A 17682-nucleotide genomic window follows, 5' to 3' on the forward strand; every position below is an offset into this window, starting at 1 on the left:
TATGGTTGCCTATGCAACCTCTCTTCTGCTCCCTTGTGTGCTCGTCCTATGTACTGAGAGAGGCATGGGTGTTAGGATAAAAATAGTTTGTGTTCATGTAATGACTAGCCTGTATATTGCACAAGGTTGTTGAATTAAGGTTGGATGGGCAACCACAAATCTAGCACTTAAATCTTTCTAGTGTTTGATTTTTGCAACCTAAATAGCTTTCTTTTTAATGTAGGTTTTTAGTATGCAGCTTCCCTATGCTTTTTAAAGGGGGGGAAGTTTTTTTTTTTTTTTTTTTAAATTGCATATATATAATAGAACTTTGTATTGTAGCTCCTGGCCCATGTGGTGCCACAGAAGGTTAAGGAGAATGGGAGCCATGGCCTTGTGCCTGACCGTGAGGAAACTTAGTTTATCTCCTTCTTTCCTCTCCCTTCCCCAGCTTATAGTTATTCCAGGAGCTCCCAGGTGATCCTGTGCTTACTTTCCTGCCATTCATCTCTCTGAGATAAACAGTTCCTATATGGTAAAAGTCCATATTGGGAATTAAACTGTGTATGAAACAATTCATGTTAATTGATTTAAACATAGTTTGATCCAATTCACTCTCTGTCTAAGCTGTTTAACTTGCACTAGTCTGAACCAGCCTTAAACCATGTATGTGGTGATGTTTTTCATGTTCTAAAATACAGATTCAGTAAATGGGTCCTAGCCCAGAGTTAAAAGGGCCAACAGCCTCAAGTATTTTTAATGGGAGCAGTGGATCTAGCATAAATAGGCAGAGGACATCATTATCCATGATTATCAAGCTGGAATTTTACAGGACTGCTATTTTAATGCACAGTACTCTTAAAGAAGAGAGAATTAAAAGTGAGCAGTGAGTAACTGATGTGGACACAGTGGCAAAATGAGAACACCCATATGCATGCAATTAAGCACTAGGCCTCAACTTTCGTTAAACTTTAACACTGTGGAGGGGTTGCTACTTGCCATCTCCCTTACTCTCCTGTACTAGGCATTTAATTGGTTACAGTGCAGGGGTCACAGGTTTCTTTACCATAAACCCCATAACTTGCATCAGTGTTACAGGGCTCTTTATTATATAATCCATAACTGGGTTAGTCTCCTCAGAGTAGCCACCAGTACTCAGCTCTCTCTGAGGGCCTAGCTCTCTCCTGCTGCAAGGGGGAAATTTCAGATTTAAATATCTGAAACTGTGAAATTTACTATTTTTAAAATCTGCTGATCTTGAATTTAACCAAAATGGACCGTGAATTTGGTAGGACCCTACCTATAACACAGTTATTAATAAATTAGCTTAGTTGCACCCTAACTTCACCTATAGTCTTTGCACAAGATTTCAATGAGTCTTAACTAAATGGAAAGTTTAAAGATAGTTTATTCCATTATTAAGATCCTTCAGATGCTAAATTTCTTAAATGATCCAGTTTTAACATATAAACAGGCTTTTTTATAAATTTTCAGAAAATTTATTTTATACTCAGTAATTTTGAGGAGAATATGCTGTGTTTTTTAACAGGTTGTGTTCCATTTTGCCCTTGAAACAAGGATTCAACCTCAACCTTAACTATGGAGACAGAGCTAGTGCCTTTATAATAATATGATCTCGCCCCTGGATAGAGTTGGTGTTGTAGACAGGCCTCTTTTGTGGAGGGAGGATAACAAAAACTGTAGGTTTCTGCTCATTTTAATTTGGACATTATAGCTCCCCTTGAACGTAGAAATTGGATTGCTTATGATGCTAGCATAGGCATTGGGCTCAGGTGGCTTCTCAGAATTTGTGGGGAGAAAGAACCATAGTAGAAATACAAATATTAACTTTCATTTATCATTTGTGACACTATTACAGTAAAAGCTTTGTTATCCAGCATGTTGGGGGAATAGGGGTGCCAGTTAGTCAAAAATTCCAGTTAACTAACAGTTATACTTACCAATGGAATACCAATTTTCAAAGAATTAGAATACAATAAAATGAATACACTATAAAAAGTATACAGCTACTCACCAATCCAGTAGTAGTCCTGCACTGCCAAGTGATTGGTTTCTTGAAGCACTTAGGTGTACTGTATACAGGTAAAGTTTTCTATACAGTAGGTTATCTTATGACACTACATATTACTATGAGCAGCACATGGAGTACACCCAGATCACTAAAAATACACTTAACAGTAAAACTGTACTGAACATAATTTAATCTTTCTTTTATGATTCAGAAGGCACTTCAGGATCGTGCTGTGCCTCAGGGTCATCATTATCAACATCAATTATCACTGTAGATGTAGAAGGTGTAGGAGATTGGGCTGAATCTGTAATGACCCTATGACACAACCTGGATGCTGCTTTTTTGAATAAATCCCTGATAGCAGCTTGCTTGTCTTCTGCCTCTTTTGCATAAAAGTACAGTGCAGAATGTGGAATTGCATAACCTCCTGGGCAATATACTAGTCCCGATTACTAGATTGAAGATTTCTATTGGGAGAGATCAGAAATGCCAGTTAAGATAGCTTTCTGGTTGATAAAGTGCCAGATAACACAGCTTTTACTATAATGTTTTAGTCCTTATGTGGAATAAGATATTTATCTTTTAACATACGTGATAAAGCAGTGATGGAAAGATATAGTAGATCTTGTTGTCATCAGTGGGTGTAGGCCTCATTGGACACTGTGTGTAATGTTAAAATTGTTTTTTATAGAAAACTTTATAATACACGAACAGTCTTGGATGGGCACAGTGAACACATCTGAATCAATGTAGGATGTCAGTTCTGAATGGAGCACCCAAGAACTAAAGGTAGTAGGCAGAGGTTGACACCATTTTCTTCTATTGGCTAAGGTGTTCTTGGACAGAGATTAGATTGACTAGTTGATGGAGAAGGCAGTTACATCATTTTTGGTACATGATTTTGTGAGAATAGTTGACACGCCCTCATATCTGGAAATTAGTGAAGTAGGCTGTTATCCTTCCTGATGTGAATGGCCTTCTCAGGTGAAAATATCTTCAGTGCTTATGTCAGTCCACTAGTATCTTTGTAAAATGTGGGTTATGATACAGAAACTGCAACTTTTGGTGGGTGGTTTTGTTTTGGTATTGGTGGTGGTTTTGAATCCTAAAATCTGTAAAATCCACAGTAGGTTTTCTTTTTGGTCTGAGGTATTTTGTGTAAAGGGAAAAAAATACTCTAGCTTTTGAAATTTTGTACTGGTCAGATGTAGTTTTCCCCAATGTGTCTACTTGTTTATCTTTTAGATTACGAGCCCCTTTGTAGCAGAAACTGTGCTCTTAAATGTTTGAAAAGCACTTAGCACATAATGGGTGATATTACACATAGACTTCTTCCATGTTCTTATGTATTTATTAGATAGGACAATAAATTTGACAGTAGTGCATAGTGGATCCCTATGATATATCTTCTAGTGCTTTGCTTTGTCTGTTTATACATATCTCAAGGATTCAGGATTTTGCTAATTCCTATGGGAGACTCTTCCATAGTTTTTATAATTATCATTAGGATTTTTTCCTTACTAAACTTTACTTGATTTCATCCTATTATTCTTCATTTTAATCCATTGTACTATCTACATTTCCTGGGTGTTTACAACTTTCAAATATAATATCTGAGGAGTTGTCATTTTTTTTCCTATCACTGGTTGGCTGTCACTTAGCCAGCCTGTCTCATACATATTTAAGGTGTAATATAGACCCAAATCCTGCAAACATTTATGCATATGCTAAACTACTACTGTGAATATTCTCAGTGAAAACAGGAAAGTTAAGTATGTAAGTAAATGTTTGCAGGATTTGGGCCATAGTAACATTTTTTTCCAGTGACTTCTAACTTTGGGAATGTTTTCTGTTGAGGAAGGGAAAAAGAGAAAAATATAATATAAAAGTCAAATATTTGATTTTTATATTATGATTTTAGCCTGAACACTAAGAATCGTTTAATTGGGAAAGTATATTGAACTGTAACTATACAAGAGAGCTTTTGATGTATAACTATTTCCCCAATGTGTCTGTGTTGCAGCAAAAGCTGTTGCATTTCTACTTGCCCATGAATCATAAGTATGGCAGAGGAAACATTAGCTTATATTGCTCATGTTGACTGCCTATATTGCTCATGTTTACTGCTAATGTTGGCTGCTATGGTGAAGATTTAGAATGGAAAGTGTAAATGGAAAGAGGGCAAAGCGGTAGTACTTAGTCATAGCTTTGTTGCTATGCCTATTTAACTAGAAGTAATCAGTTTAATTCTGCTTCAGAACATGTCCCCGTGCTTCATTTTGTAGGCGTGCTCAAATTAAATCACTTTTTTGTTTTGTTTTACAGTGTAAAAAAAATGAAGATGGAGAGACAACTGTTGTTGTTGAAAAAGATCATTTTATGGAGGATTTCTTCCAGCAGGTAAAATGAAACAAGGGGCAGATAATTTTCTCCAACACTTACCAGTTTAAAATATGTGTAATAAAACATCTGATGAAGTGAGCTGTAGCTCACGAAAGTTCATGCTCAAATAAATTGGTTAGTCTCTAAGGTGCCACAAGTACTCCTTTTCTTTTTGCAGTCTTAGGAATGGTTTTTCTCTTACTATTCAACTTTTTTAAAAAAGCGTTTTTAATACCATATTCTGTAAATTATTCCTGTTTCCTTCTGATCCGAAATAAACTAAGCCTTACTTTTTGTTATATCAGCCAACTTTGTCAGTTCAGGAGGGAAAAGTTGAGGCATCATAATATAAAGAAAATGTGGATTATATAAAAATAATACTGCAGAAATTATAGCGTATAACCACGATGGCTAAAATCACTATACAAAACCAAACAAATAGCAAAACTGAGAGTACTATTTGCCAATATATTGCAGGACTTCCTACTAAAATCACTCTAGCACAACTTCCCTCTAGGAATGTAAAGTAGAAACATAGCTACGTTCTCACCAGTCTTACTTTAGTGTATAGTGTCAAACACATATACTTAGCAGGTACTTCAGGTAGATCATATAACTGAGTGAAGCTTTGCGTTGTTATAGATGGATGGAAGCTCTCATGTGGTAGTTAGGTATTTGATTTATTTTAAGAAGTGCTGCTCTGTGCTAGAGCAAAAAGGTTGTAGTAAAAATGTGAACAGATACTATAGAGCAAGAGATCTTTCAGCAAGAAAATCATATGTATGTTCAGGATTATGTTTTAATCATGTTCAAAGAAATTGCATAATATACGGGGGGACATGACTTTTTTCAAAATTAACTTAATTCATGCTTAACTGGGGAAGAAGGTTAAATTTTACAATTCTAGATTCTAAGGACCTCACCCCTTCTTGTCACCTGTCTAAATGGGCCATCTTGATTATCACTACAAAAGTTTTTTTTTCTCCTGCTGATAATAGCTCATCTTAATTAGCCTCTTACAGTTTGTATGGCAACATCCACCTTCTCTGTATGTGTGTATAATTATAACTTCTTACTATATGTTCCATTCTGTGCATCCGACGAAGTGGGCTCTAGCCCACGAAAGCTTATGCTCTAATAAATTTGTTAGTCTCTAAGGTGCCACAAGTACTACTGTTCTTTTTGCAGATGCAAACTAACGTGGCTGCTACTCTGAAACCTATCTTAATGCACTAACTTATTAAAACAACAACAAACGTTACCAAAAAAAGCAAGATTTTATGGTCTCCAATAGGCTTAGCCTTAAACTTATGCCTAATTACAAAAACAAGTACCTTAACTACATTATTTTAATTCAAAAAAATGTGAAACAATGAAATGAAGTTCTCAAAAATGAAAGAATAATTACCACCTTCTTTAGCAATATTATATTGGCATTCAAACCTAAACAGTTATAAAAGAAAAATGAAATTAAACAAATGAAACAAACACATAGCAGCTACAAAAGAAAGGCAGCAAGCCAACGCTTCAAGGATCTTGCTTTTTATTATCACTTTTTTTTCTTTATCAGCTTCAACTACTTCATCTATATCAGGGGTCTCAAACTCAATTTACCTTAGGTCCAGTGCCAGTCTTCAAATCCTCCCAGCGGGTCGATGGTGTTCACGCCACCTCTCAGCCCATTTCCCACTCTTTTCCGTCGCTCCCTTGGCCTCATGCTGCTCCAGCTGACTCTGCCCAGCGACTAGTGACGGCTGTCTCCATGGCTGACTCTGCCCAGCGACTAGTGATGATATCTGTCCCGCTCCCCAGCCAGTGGGAGCTGTGGGGGGCTGTGCCTGCAGCAGACAGCTAGCAGCGTGGCTGCCTGGGTCTCTCCTTCACAGCTTGGCGGGCAACAGCAGGGATAGAGAACTGCTTGAGGGAGCTGAGCCACCCCAGGTGAATGACATGTTGCCACGTGCAACCACTGGGAGAGTCACAGGAGCAGCAGGATGCAGCAACGTTGGAGGGAGGGGCATGTGAATCTCTCCTGCCCCCCACCCTTCGGCTGGCAGCCATGAGGACTAGATGAAATAATTTTTTAAAAACTTTCTGTGAGCCACAGTGGGGAGGTTCTTGGGCTGCAGATGGCCTGTTGGCCGGCACTTAGAGACCCCTGGTTTAAAACATGCTTAAGGTTAAGGATATGATTGAGTGCTGATCTGAATAGGAAAGATTTTCTGAACTGGTGTTTCAAATGGTTCCTCAGGTTAAGTCAACTCACCACTAAGTCCCTGAGGTTCCCATGACTTTAATGTACACTGTAAAAGAGAGATCTTTGAAATAGTCAGTCTATTCACAATACAAAAATTCCAACCCAAAATACATAAGTCAAATTTGTTTGGTAGAAACTTCCTTTACTATATCTTGCCTTCGGTTTCAGGTATGTAGGAATTTTCATGCCGGCAGTGACAAAGTATTCTGTTTTAAGCAATTACTAATGCCAGATGCTTCAGAGGAATATTGTGCAATATTGGTGTGGGGGGTTGGAAAGATTCTTCCTGACCCTGCCTACTGATCTTAATGTTAAGCATGTAGTTTTTTTAACCTTAAATTATTTATATTATCTGTGTTAAAATACTGACAGAACCTGGTCTGTATTTGAAAAAAGGGATTTCCCTTCTCTATATTGGGAAACCATAAATGGATGTACCCTCAGTCTGGGAAAGACACAAATCATGACTGATTGTTCCTTAGATGTAGAAGGTTCTTTGCGAAAAGAAAAGGAGTACTTGTGGCACCTTAGAGACTAACCAATTTATTTGAGCATGAGCTTTCGTGAGCTACAGCTCATCTGAAAGGTTCTTTGCGTTTTCTCATGGTCTGCATTTTTGGCCCATCAGCATTTGTCCCTGGTATTCAAATCTGAATAACTTTGGTTTGTAATGTAAGAATCTACAATACTGATATTTTTCTTTTGACCTTCATATGGTTTTACGGTATGGCATTTCCTTCCTTTAGACAATCCTAATGACTAGTTATCCTTTCACTCCTTTTGATTTTAAGCATTTCTGATGCATTTCTTCTTCCTAATCTGTTGGCAATAAATTTTTTCTAGCATCTTCATTGCCACATTTTTCTTTCCCTGTAGGTTGAGGAACTCAGAAACAGTATAGCAAAAATAGCACAAAATGTGGAAGAAGTTAAAAAGAAACACAGCATTATCTTGTCTGCATCAAATCCTGAAGGCAGTAAGTATTTTACTTTTTTAGGTATTTAATATGTATGGATAGTGATCCTGAATGAGTACTCTTAATGGCTATGCGGTCATATTAATTGAAAATAGAACTTTTCAGTAGGAGTGAATATTGCAAAATTTATGAAATGTGGGGTACATTTTTTTTATGCCTCAGATATAAAATAAATTGAAATCGCCCATTTCAGCTTTAAGATCACATTTAAAAGAGGGAATGTCTTCAAAACATTGTTTCCATAATGCTCCAAGAAGCCAGTCTAAAACTTAACCTGATCAATTTTCTAAAAATAACTCAAAGACAACATCTCTTTTCTGTCTGAAAGTGTCTCACATCTCAAGTAAATGACACATTGTTGGAATTGTGAGACTGATTACTCCTTCCTCCATTTTCCAATAATGAGAACCTACTGTCCCACTTAAGCTACTTTACTGTTCTGCAGTAATGGTGAAGTCCCAGATCAGGAGCACCAACTTGGGAAGTAGTAGCCCTCAGCTTAGAGACAAAGGTGCACTTTCAAAACAAAGAACGTTGTCTCCAGTGAAAGCTGCCCACCACCTTGACCTCATCTATCAAAGGAACACATTTACCAGGTATATTGAAGGTGGGCCTTAGGGAAAGAGATATTTGTGATGCTGAGAGCAAAATAAACCACAGGATAAAACATAAATAATATTGTAAATATAAGTATTCATTATCTAGAGGATAGTAAGACTACTAAAATTATATACTTTTGGATGTGAGTAGAAGAGTTTATAAGCTAATTTCTTTCCATTCACTAGTAGGCTTTTTCTACCAACTGGTATTCTGTTCTAAATTTTCTTTTGGTCACAGTTCTGTTTTCCCCCTTTCTTTATTTTGAAATGAATTAGTATGAATTCATGATGGGGGGGAGAGAAAGGGTTTTATTTAAACATGGAATCTTTTGTTTGTTTTTTAAATTTAAACTTGATGGGGAAGGGCTCTGTTCACATCATCATGTAATGAATCTTCAAAACTGGTTGCTACTAAATAACTGTTTAAACCTCCTCATATTGGTTTTCTAAGAAATCACAGTGATATTTACTCCATTAGTCTGGAACCAGTACAAACACCTAGCTTAGAGGCAGCCCTTACCCCTAAGAACTTGAACTCTAAGTTAAGGCGAGAGTCAACAAATGGGTTTGAACAAACTCTTGGAATGTTTGGAGGCAGGAGGATGCAGAAAAGCGTGACAGGTGCACATAATTACATAAACTGGCAATGTACATGGTTGGCAGGCTTCAAGATAAAGACTTTTTAGAAGATATGTAAATAAGATGGGCACAGTTCTTGGATCATACTGAGCTGTATTTGACTTAAGAATCAAGGTGGGGGATGGGTGCAAAGCTACATTTAAGAGGTGGCAGGGGCCTGAATTAACTCCAGGTTGAATTTAGACCAGTCCCACGGTTGCACCTAGCTGCATTGTCCCCGTTGATGGCCATTCTGACAGCTGGAGATCACTGAAGCACTCTGGTCACACTCCTTATTCCAATGGCTGTAGGGGTGGTATAGGGTTGGATATGCCACTTGAGGATTTACTCTATACTGGGGGAATCCTTAGTTGGCCTCTTAGACCAGCTTTACAGTCCCTTTGCACTGTCAGTAGCCCAAATGGATCTTACGGGACCTGATAATTGGCCCAAAATAGTCATATTGGTAATCCCTATCTTAAATTTGTTTTGAAGCTTCCTTTGGTCAAGTTTGTAACGCTCTCTTTTTAATGGACGAAAGGATCAGATGTACATAATTTCAGTATCACTGCCTATATGCGTGTTTTGCATTTGTAGTTGTGTACACAAACTACTTTTCAGTGGTGAAGAATTACTGTTTTGCCCATTTGTGAATCCTTAATCTTTTGAAACTTTGTTTTCAACCTGAATATTTACAATAACGTCTGTGTATTTATTACAAAGAAAATTATACCGCATAAGACACTGTTTTCATTTGAATGGTACTGATAACGTTTACTTTCACTCAATGTTTCTCTCATACACTTACTGTAATTATTGAAGTGTTATTAATAGCTAGATACTGTTTTCACATGCAGGAGTCAATGTGCGGTCATTGGTGAGAAATAGCCTTTAAAATATAAAATTGCCTTCAGAATCAGTGGAAGATGCTGACATAGAACAAGCTTTGAGAAACTAGTTAAAACTGTAATACTGCATATTTTTTGAAAAGCTGCTTAGTTACAACACAGTTGCCTAAAACATCACTTTTATGCATTCTAGGTTTAAAAAAAAAAACAACTCACTTTTCACGCCTTTTTGCGAGTTCAGCATTATTGACCAGAGTTTCCAAAGTGCTCAAGTGACTTAGCACAAGTCTTGCTAACTTTCAGTGGGGCTTGTGCTCTCAAGTAATTTACGCTCCTTTGAAAATCTCACCCTTAAATGTCTCTAATGGTATTATTCATAAGCTAATTATAGCTGCCTGTGCTTAGATTCACTGTAGAGGCTTAGCTAAATCTCTCCTTATTAGGCTGTATACAGTATTCTCAAGTGAAAAATGGACAGTGCCTGGTACAGTGATGTGATTAGGGGGAAAACAATGAATCAGTGATAGACGGAAGTATAGAATGAACTATTTATAAGGAAAAAAAAAAACTTACTTGAAAATTTCCCTTAATTAAAAACTCAGTGCACTTTAAGTTGTTGAACTTTAAATTTGGACCAAAAAGTAAATCCTACTTTAAAAAAAGTAACCTTCTTAATGAACTAGATTTGAATTGCTGTGATTTGATTTGGTTAGCGAGTTTTTTCGTAAAGTATCCCAAGCTTAAAGACCTTCCATGACAAACATAAACATAAAAAACACTAACCTGCTCCTAATGTGAAATCATATAGGCCCTTTAAAAAATATTGAAACTTAGAAGAAGGATGTTGAATTTGGACATCCAGGATCCTTCTTTGTGTGCCTTCCATTGAATCTCAATGCTGTGACATCACAAGTTTGAGCATACATAGCCCTCAGCTTTCTTGGTTATAAGAGTGATCAATCTCATTTAAAACAAATTTTATCAGCAATATAATTTATTTCTATTGTTTGTTTGCCTTGTTAAAATAATTTTAGTGAAGATTATTTTCCCATTTGTCAGCACAAGCAACATTATATGAGAACTCAAAATATCCTTACTCATATGTGGATATTAATAGATTTAACCTCCTATAAATTTAATTTTGCCATAATATTAGTATTTTGTTTAGATGATATATGCACTAGTCTTGTGTCACACCCAAGGAATCTTTGCTTTTCTGTGTCTGCCTATGCCAACTGAATTTACTGTGTATGTAAAGATTCACAAAGCGTTTGTGTTTCCCTTTTGATTTTTCCCACAAACTGGTGGTTACCAGCAGCAGTGAATTTGCACAAATGCTGGAGCAATGATACGAAACTTATCTAAAATGTTCACTGTAGATGCAGATTTAGGGCTTGATTCATCTCTGCATTTCTCTTGTTTTAATCTGGTGTGACTTCACTGCTTTTATGGCAATGTAACTTCACTAAAACTGGAGTAATGCAGTGGTGACTCAGGCCCACAGCACGTAGTTGATGACAGCAAGAGGAAAGCAGAAAACTTGGTGGGTGGGGAATATAACTGGTTACTGTTACAGGAGGAGATACAACAAATAATTGCAAGTTACAAATTGGCTACTTCAGGGCCACAGCTGCTGGGTGAGGGCGGCTGTTTCTGTAAGATGGTGACCCTGTACTGAAAAGAGTTAGTAGGGACTAGGAAGTCACCAAGGAAAGCAGTCTTGGGTAAGGGACTGCTTTAATTTTGTTCCAATAACATTGCAGCTGTAGAAGATGGAAAAATAATTTTAAGTTAAAAATAAAAGCTAACTGGATTTTACATGAGCCACAAGTGCATGACAGAATAAAGAGTTCATTTATACTGGCCTGTGATGAAGCTGCTGTGTGAAAGGAGTGTGTTTAACTTTTTTTTATGATGGCGGTAACGTTTGGAAAAGCTGTGTGTTATGCCTAGAGGAAATGGGAAACTAAGGGAAGGGAAGGAAGTATGTGGAGAAAGCTGTATAATTTCAATGAAATAGTTTCCGAAAACACACAATAGTTTGCTCTAAGGGGAATGTTTTTAAATTACCTTCTCCCACCTCCCCCCACCCCCCCCCCCGGTGTGAAAGACATTAGTTTAAATTTCAAATGTAAGAGGGGAGGAGGGAAAGAAGAATGATAAACTCAAGTTTGTGGGGGCTTAGTAGAAGGTAGTATCTCACTTACATAACTATAAATACCTGTTTTTTTATCTTAAGAGCAGAATTTGCCTGATGGGTTTTAATCTTTAGCTCTGCATATGTATTGTTAATTTAGGATAAAAAGTTTTTTTTTTTAATTTAAGATGTTACTGAACATTTCCAGAAATTTCTTCTAACGACTATTTGCAACCTGAAACATCAGTTAATTACTATCTCATCTGACCTGAACCTAGTTCTGCAGAAGAGAAATATGTTTATGGCCAACTTTATATGCTTTTACTTATGGAAATTACAGTACTCAGTGGTACAACTAAAACTTATTAAATTAAATTACACAGTAAAAGACAAGTAGCTAGCTTTATTATTTGAAAATAGTGAACAACATCACACTATATCTGGTAACTTGCATGTTTACTTTCTGTCCTTTGTTTTATTAAATTTGTCTTAGAATTATGCAAGAAACATATTTGCTTCTTTAATAGCTTTAATATGAATTCAAATGAATGTTCACATGGGGTACTACAAATTATATTATATATTACAAATAAGGTCTGTCTTCTGTTATGGGAATAGATACAAAAATATATATCACTTACAGTTGATAGAAATGTAAGTTACATGTGCACCTGGTATAAACTTCATGAGGTTGGGGAATTCCTTGTGTTTTCTTCTGATTTGTTTTCACTAGGTTTTCTCCAGACACACTTGTTTTTTGTTTTTAAAAAAAGTTTTTTATACAACATAATTTTCTAATACCTTCCCCCTCCCTCCCTGGGTGCCTCTGAGGGACATCTCCTAAGGAAATATAAATGTTATACAACAATCGCAATTATTCAGTGTCAACTATATCTTTCTAAAGACTTTTAGTTTTGTAAGATTCCTTTATCTTCTAGTTACTCATTTTCTAGATCATCCACATCTAGAGTTGCGCGAAATGTTTTTGACAAATAGTAGAATTGGACAGGCCAAAAAAGAATGTTTAAGAGCAGCTCGCTGAAGAATCAAAGCCTAACCGTAAGAATGATTTAAGTACATTAAAAATAGGAAGCTGCCAAATAACAAGTGGGGCCACTGGATGATTGAAGTGTTAAAGGAGCACTCGAAGATAAACCCCTTGCAGAGAAGCTAAATTAGTTCTTTGCATCGGGCTTCACTGCAGAGGATGTGAGGGAGAGTCTCACAACTGAACCATTCTTTTTAAGTGACAAATCTGAGGAACTGCCCCAATTTGAGATGTCAGTGGAGAAGGTTTTGGAACAAATTAATAAATTAAACAATAATAAGTCACCAGAATTAGATGGTCTTCACCCAAGAGTACTGAAGGAACTTGCATATGAAATTGCAGAACTACTAGCTCATATGTAACCTATCGCTTAAATCAGCTTCTGTACCAGTTGACTGCAAGATAGCTAATGTGACAAGCAATTTTTTTAAAAGGCTCCAGAGGCAATCCGGGTAATTTACAGTCTGGTAAGACTAAATTTGAGTAGCAGGCAAATTAGTTGAAACTATAGTAAAAAACAGAATTATCAGGTACATCGATGAACATGATTTGATGGATAAGAGTCAGCACAGCTTTTGGAAAGGAAAATCATGCCTCACCAATCTATTCATCTTCTTTGAAGGGGTTAACAAACATATGGACATGTGTGGTCCAGTAAATATAGTGTAATTGGACTTTTCAGAAAGCCTTTGACAAGGTCCCTTAAGGCTCTTAAGCAGAGTAAACAGTCATGGGATAAGAGGGAAGGTCCTCTCATGTATCAGTAACTGGTTGAAAGACAGGAAACAAAGGATAGGAATAAATGGTCAGTTTCAGAATGGAGAGCAATAAATAGTGGTGTCCCCCAGGGATCTGTCTGTTACCGTGCTGTTCAATATATTCATAAATGATCTGGTAAAAGGGGTAAACAGTGAGGTGGCAAAATTTGCAGATGATACAAAATTACTCAAGATAGTTAAGTCCAAATGAGACTGCAAAGAGTTACAAAGGGATCTTGCAATATTGAGTGACTGGGCAATAAAATGGCAGATGAAATTTCATGTTGATAAATACACAAAATGCATATTGAAAAACATCCCAGCTATACATACAAAATGATATCTAAATTAGCTGTTACAACTCAAGAAAGAGATTTTCAAATCATTTTAGTTAATTCTGTGAAAACATCCGCTCAATGTGCAGCAAAAGTCAAAAAAGCTAACTGTTACGAACCATTAGGAAAGCTTTAGGTAATCAGACTTGGTACGCCTGCACCTTGAATAGTGCATGCAGTTCTAGTTGCCTCATTTCAAAAAAGATATATTAGAAATGGAAAAAGTACAGAGAAGGGCAAGAAAAATTAAGGGTGTGGAACAGCTTCCATATGAGGAGACAGGGACTTTTAAGCTTGGAAAAGAGACAACTAAGGAGGGAATATGATAGAGGTCTATAAAATCATGAATGGTGTGGAGAAAGTGAAAAAGGAAGTGTTGTTTACCCCTTCACATAACAGAAGAACCAGGGGTCACCCAATGGAATTAATAGGCAGTAGGGAACATAAGGAAGTACTTCTTCACACAACGCACAGTCAACGTGTGGAACTCATTGCCAAGGGATGTTGTGAAGGTCAAAAGTATAATTCAAAAAAGAATAAGATAAGTTCATGGAGGATAGGTCCATCAATGGCTATTTGCCAAAATGGTAAGGGATACAACACCATGCTCTGGGTGTCCCTAGCCTCTGACTGCCCAAAGCTGGGAGTGGATGATAGTGGATGGCTCCACAAAGTGATCATATCAGCGCTCAAACATTTTCTGACAAATAATTGTTTTTGTAATTTCAATAACTTTTCCTCGTATAATTGTACCAGCATTCAGGAAGAAATATGGCAGAGAGACATCTATACTTTAAGCTTTTGTTTGATTGACTTTATGTAAAATCTTGTCTTAATACATAATACAACAAAGATCATGATGCCTTCCTTTTCAGATTTCCTTTGCTGTGGGCCAAAGTAATAGCTTTTAATATAAACTAAAATCCTCTTACATCTAAATCTAAAGAAGTGGTCCCCAAACTTTTCAGGGTTGCACCCCTTACCTCTGTCCACACCCTGACCTGCGTGCCGAGAGCAGGGCCACGGCTTCTGGGGGCAGGATGTGAATGGGTAAGCGAGCCGAGGCTGGGGGCAGGTGTGGGGCTGAGGGCTGAGCAGGGCTGGTTGATGCTCCATCCCTGCCCTCATGGGGGATGGCTTGCGCGCGCACACACACACCCACCCACCTTCGGCACCCTTTGAACGTTACCCCGCTGTTTGGGGACAACTGATCTGAAGTGTCAGATGGTGTTTCTCTAGAAATACGTTCAAGTCAGAGTCCTCTTTCTGGTTTTGATGCTGAGTATCCAAACGCTTCTGGACAAATGTGTTTTCTCCAGTATTATTTTTCTTTTAAGGGCTATGAAGCTTTAATCTTCGCAGTTTTCTTCTATTAAAGGCGCACAAATTAGTGTATTACCCTCTTGCGTATCTAACAGAATGATAAACAGGAAAATAGGAGTGAATGTCTGCATTAAGTAAACATGATTAAATTGATATGAGCGGTGGAAAGAAGCTGAAATACAATAGTGATGAACTCCACATTAATTATATAATTGTCTCTCTTATAGAGCTTATTACTTGAGGATCTCAAAGAACTTAATAAAGGAAAACAAGTATTATCCCCTATTTTACAGCTAGGAAAACAAAGCCACAGGGAGAGGGGGAGTGAATTGTCCATGTTTATGCAACAGAGTGGCAAATCAGGCATAGAATCCAGATCTCGTCTCCCTGTCCATTGCTTTATGCACAGGACTAGGCAGCTGGCATGGGGCTGACTGAGGTTTCTTGTTCTTTTAAAATGATACAATTTTTAGTGAATTCACGCACCACACTTTCTCACTAACTTTATTTTACCCAGCTAACTGGAAAGTTAATTAACTTATTGAGATGCATATAAATGCTGAAAAAAGGGTATTTATTAATATATTTTGGGTGCCCTCAACATAATTTAAAATACATCACAAATATCTTAAGTATAGAATAAAATTTAATAAATCCACTACAAGTAAGCAAGGTAACTTAAAGATTCAGGCTGCCCATCCCCTCCAACAGTCCTCCACTTGTATAGTTTCCATCCTTTAATGCTTGTAGTCAATTTTAGGTTGTATACCCAAAAGATAGTTTGGATACCTTCCAAAAGGTATACTTGCTCATCAGTATGTCTTAGAATCAATCACTAATTATTCTAAAAGCTATGTTTCACATTCCTTTAAAAAAGGAACAAAGGAAGAACTCGAGGACCTGAACAAAGAAATCAAGAAAATAGCTAATAAAATTCGAGCCAAGTTAAAGGGTAAGTGCAACCCCCCCCCCCATAATTTAATAATTATATGGAGCCTTATATATGTATTTGTGATATTAGGAGAGCTCGAACAGTCTCAAGAACGTTGGAATTTGCCCCTCAGTGTAATTAATGGGGTCAATATATGTATATACAAATTTGGTTTTCATAGCTTGTATCATAGTGGGATGTTCCAAACTTTAAGAAAATATAATATATTATTACAGAAAATCTTGGAACTCAGAATGTTAAAATAAGTTTCACTTATTGTATCAAAAATGATCAAGACATGCCCCTTTATCAGATGAAAGAAAAGAATTGTAGATTTGAAATATTTGCCCAGCGTTTAATGTATTTAATCAACAATTTAAAAATAAGGGCCATATATTCAAATGGTACAAACTGACATGGAGCTATGCTAAATTACCCCAGCTGAGGTCTGTCCCAAAATTCATATATCTGCTCTTGGGTACTCTTGAAAATCAGGCCCCTTATTTAGCAACTAATTTAGAATTTAGGAGTCTTAATTGTTCAGCATGTGTTAACTCAAACATAACAATGTTTTTTTTCTAGTGCCACTAAATTACATTAAGGTCATTCTTTTCTTCAGTGATAGATTTCTAGGTTTAAGGGTAATATTTAATAAAATTCTTCTGTCCAGTAAACAACATTTATTATTCAGATAGCAGTAGCAACCCCAATTTGTTAGGCTCCTTCCAAGCACAAAAGATGACATAATACCCATCAACGAACAGATACTTTTAAAAATTTGTTTTTAATTTGGCTGTGTAAACAGTTTTATATTCTTAACCTTGCATTCTATGTCATTAATAGATTTAGTTTTTATTATGTGGTGAAAATCTTTCTAAAGAGAAACTACTTTTTTGGGGTAGGAAACAGGAAAACGGTACTAATTATGATTTATAAAATAGTAAATGTTTATGTTAAAACTTTTACTATATGTTGCATTCTTAACACCTTACAGTATGAGTTCTTATATTCTTCCTAGCTATTGAACAAAGTTCTGATCAAGATGGGAATGCTAATCGAACATCAGTTGAACTCAGGATACGAAAAACACAGGTATGATCATAAAGTCTGCATGGGGAAATCTGAGGATTTTAACAAAGTCAACTAAGCTCCAGAAGAGAGACAGTATTGTGGGGTGGGGAGAGGGAAGAGTTGGACTTTCCTGGAGCCTATGTACTATTTTATACTTTTTGAAAATGCATTTTGTTGTAAAATAAAGTACTATATTTTTACTCCTCAAAACTAGCACTTGGTATTGTCCCGGAAGTTTGTGGACGTCATGACAGAATACAATGAGACCCAGACCCTGTTTCGAGAACGCAGCAAAGGACGGATACAGCGACAGTTAGAAATAAGTAAGTGACCTGAATTTTCTTCCAATATAGATGGCTGAATTAACTTTTTTAATGGTCTTTGTTTG

The 17682-nt window shown here is 36.7% G+C and overlaps 1 protein-coding gene across 3 annotated transcripts in view; it reads left to right on the plus strand.

Annotated features, from left to right (window-relative positions):
• The window catches only part of STX2 (syntaxin 2), a 40992-nt gene that overhangs the window by 4146 nt on the left and 19164 nt on the right, over positions 1-17682 (plus strand). For all 3 annotated transcript variants that reach the window (XM_048821730.2, XM_048821731.2, XM_048821732.2), the window contains exons 2-6: positions 4337-4411; positions 7527-7626; positions 16170-16244; positions 17242-17315; positions 17509-17617. In XM_048821730.2, the coding sequence (XP_048677687.1) occupies positions 4337-4411; positions 7527-7626; positions 16170-16244; positions 17242-17315; positions 17509-17617 (433 nt within the window). The remainder of the gene's footprint in view (positions 1-4336; positions 4412-7526; positions 7627-16169; positions 16245-17241; positions 17316-17508; positions 17618-17682) is intronic.

This window comes from Caretta caretta, chromosome 15, assembly GCF_965140235.1.
Source record: "Caretta caretta isolate rCarCar2 chromosome 15, rCarCar1.hap1, whole genome shotgun sequence".
Lineage (NCBI taxonomy): Eukaryota > Metazoa > Chordata > Testudines > Cheloniidae > Caretta > Caretta caretta.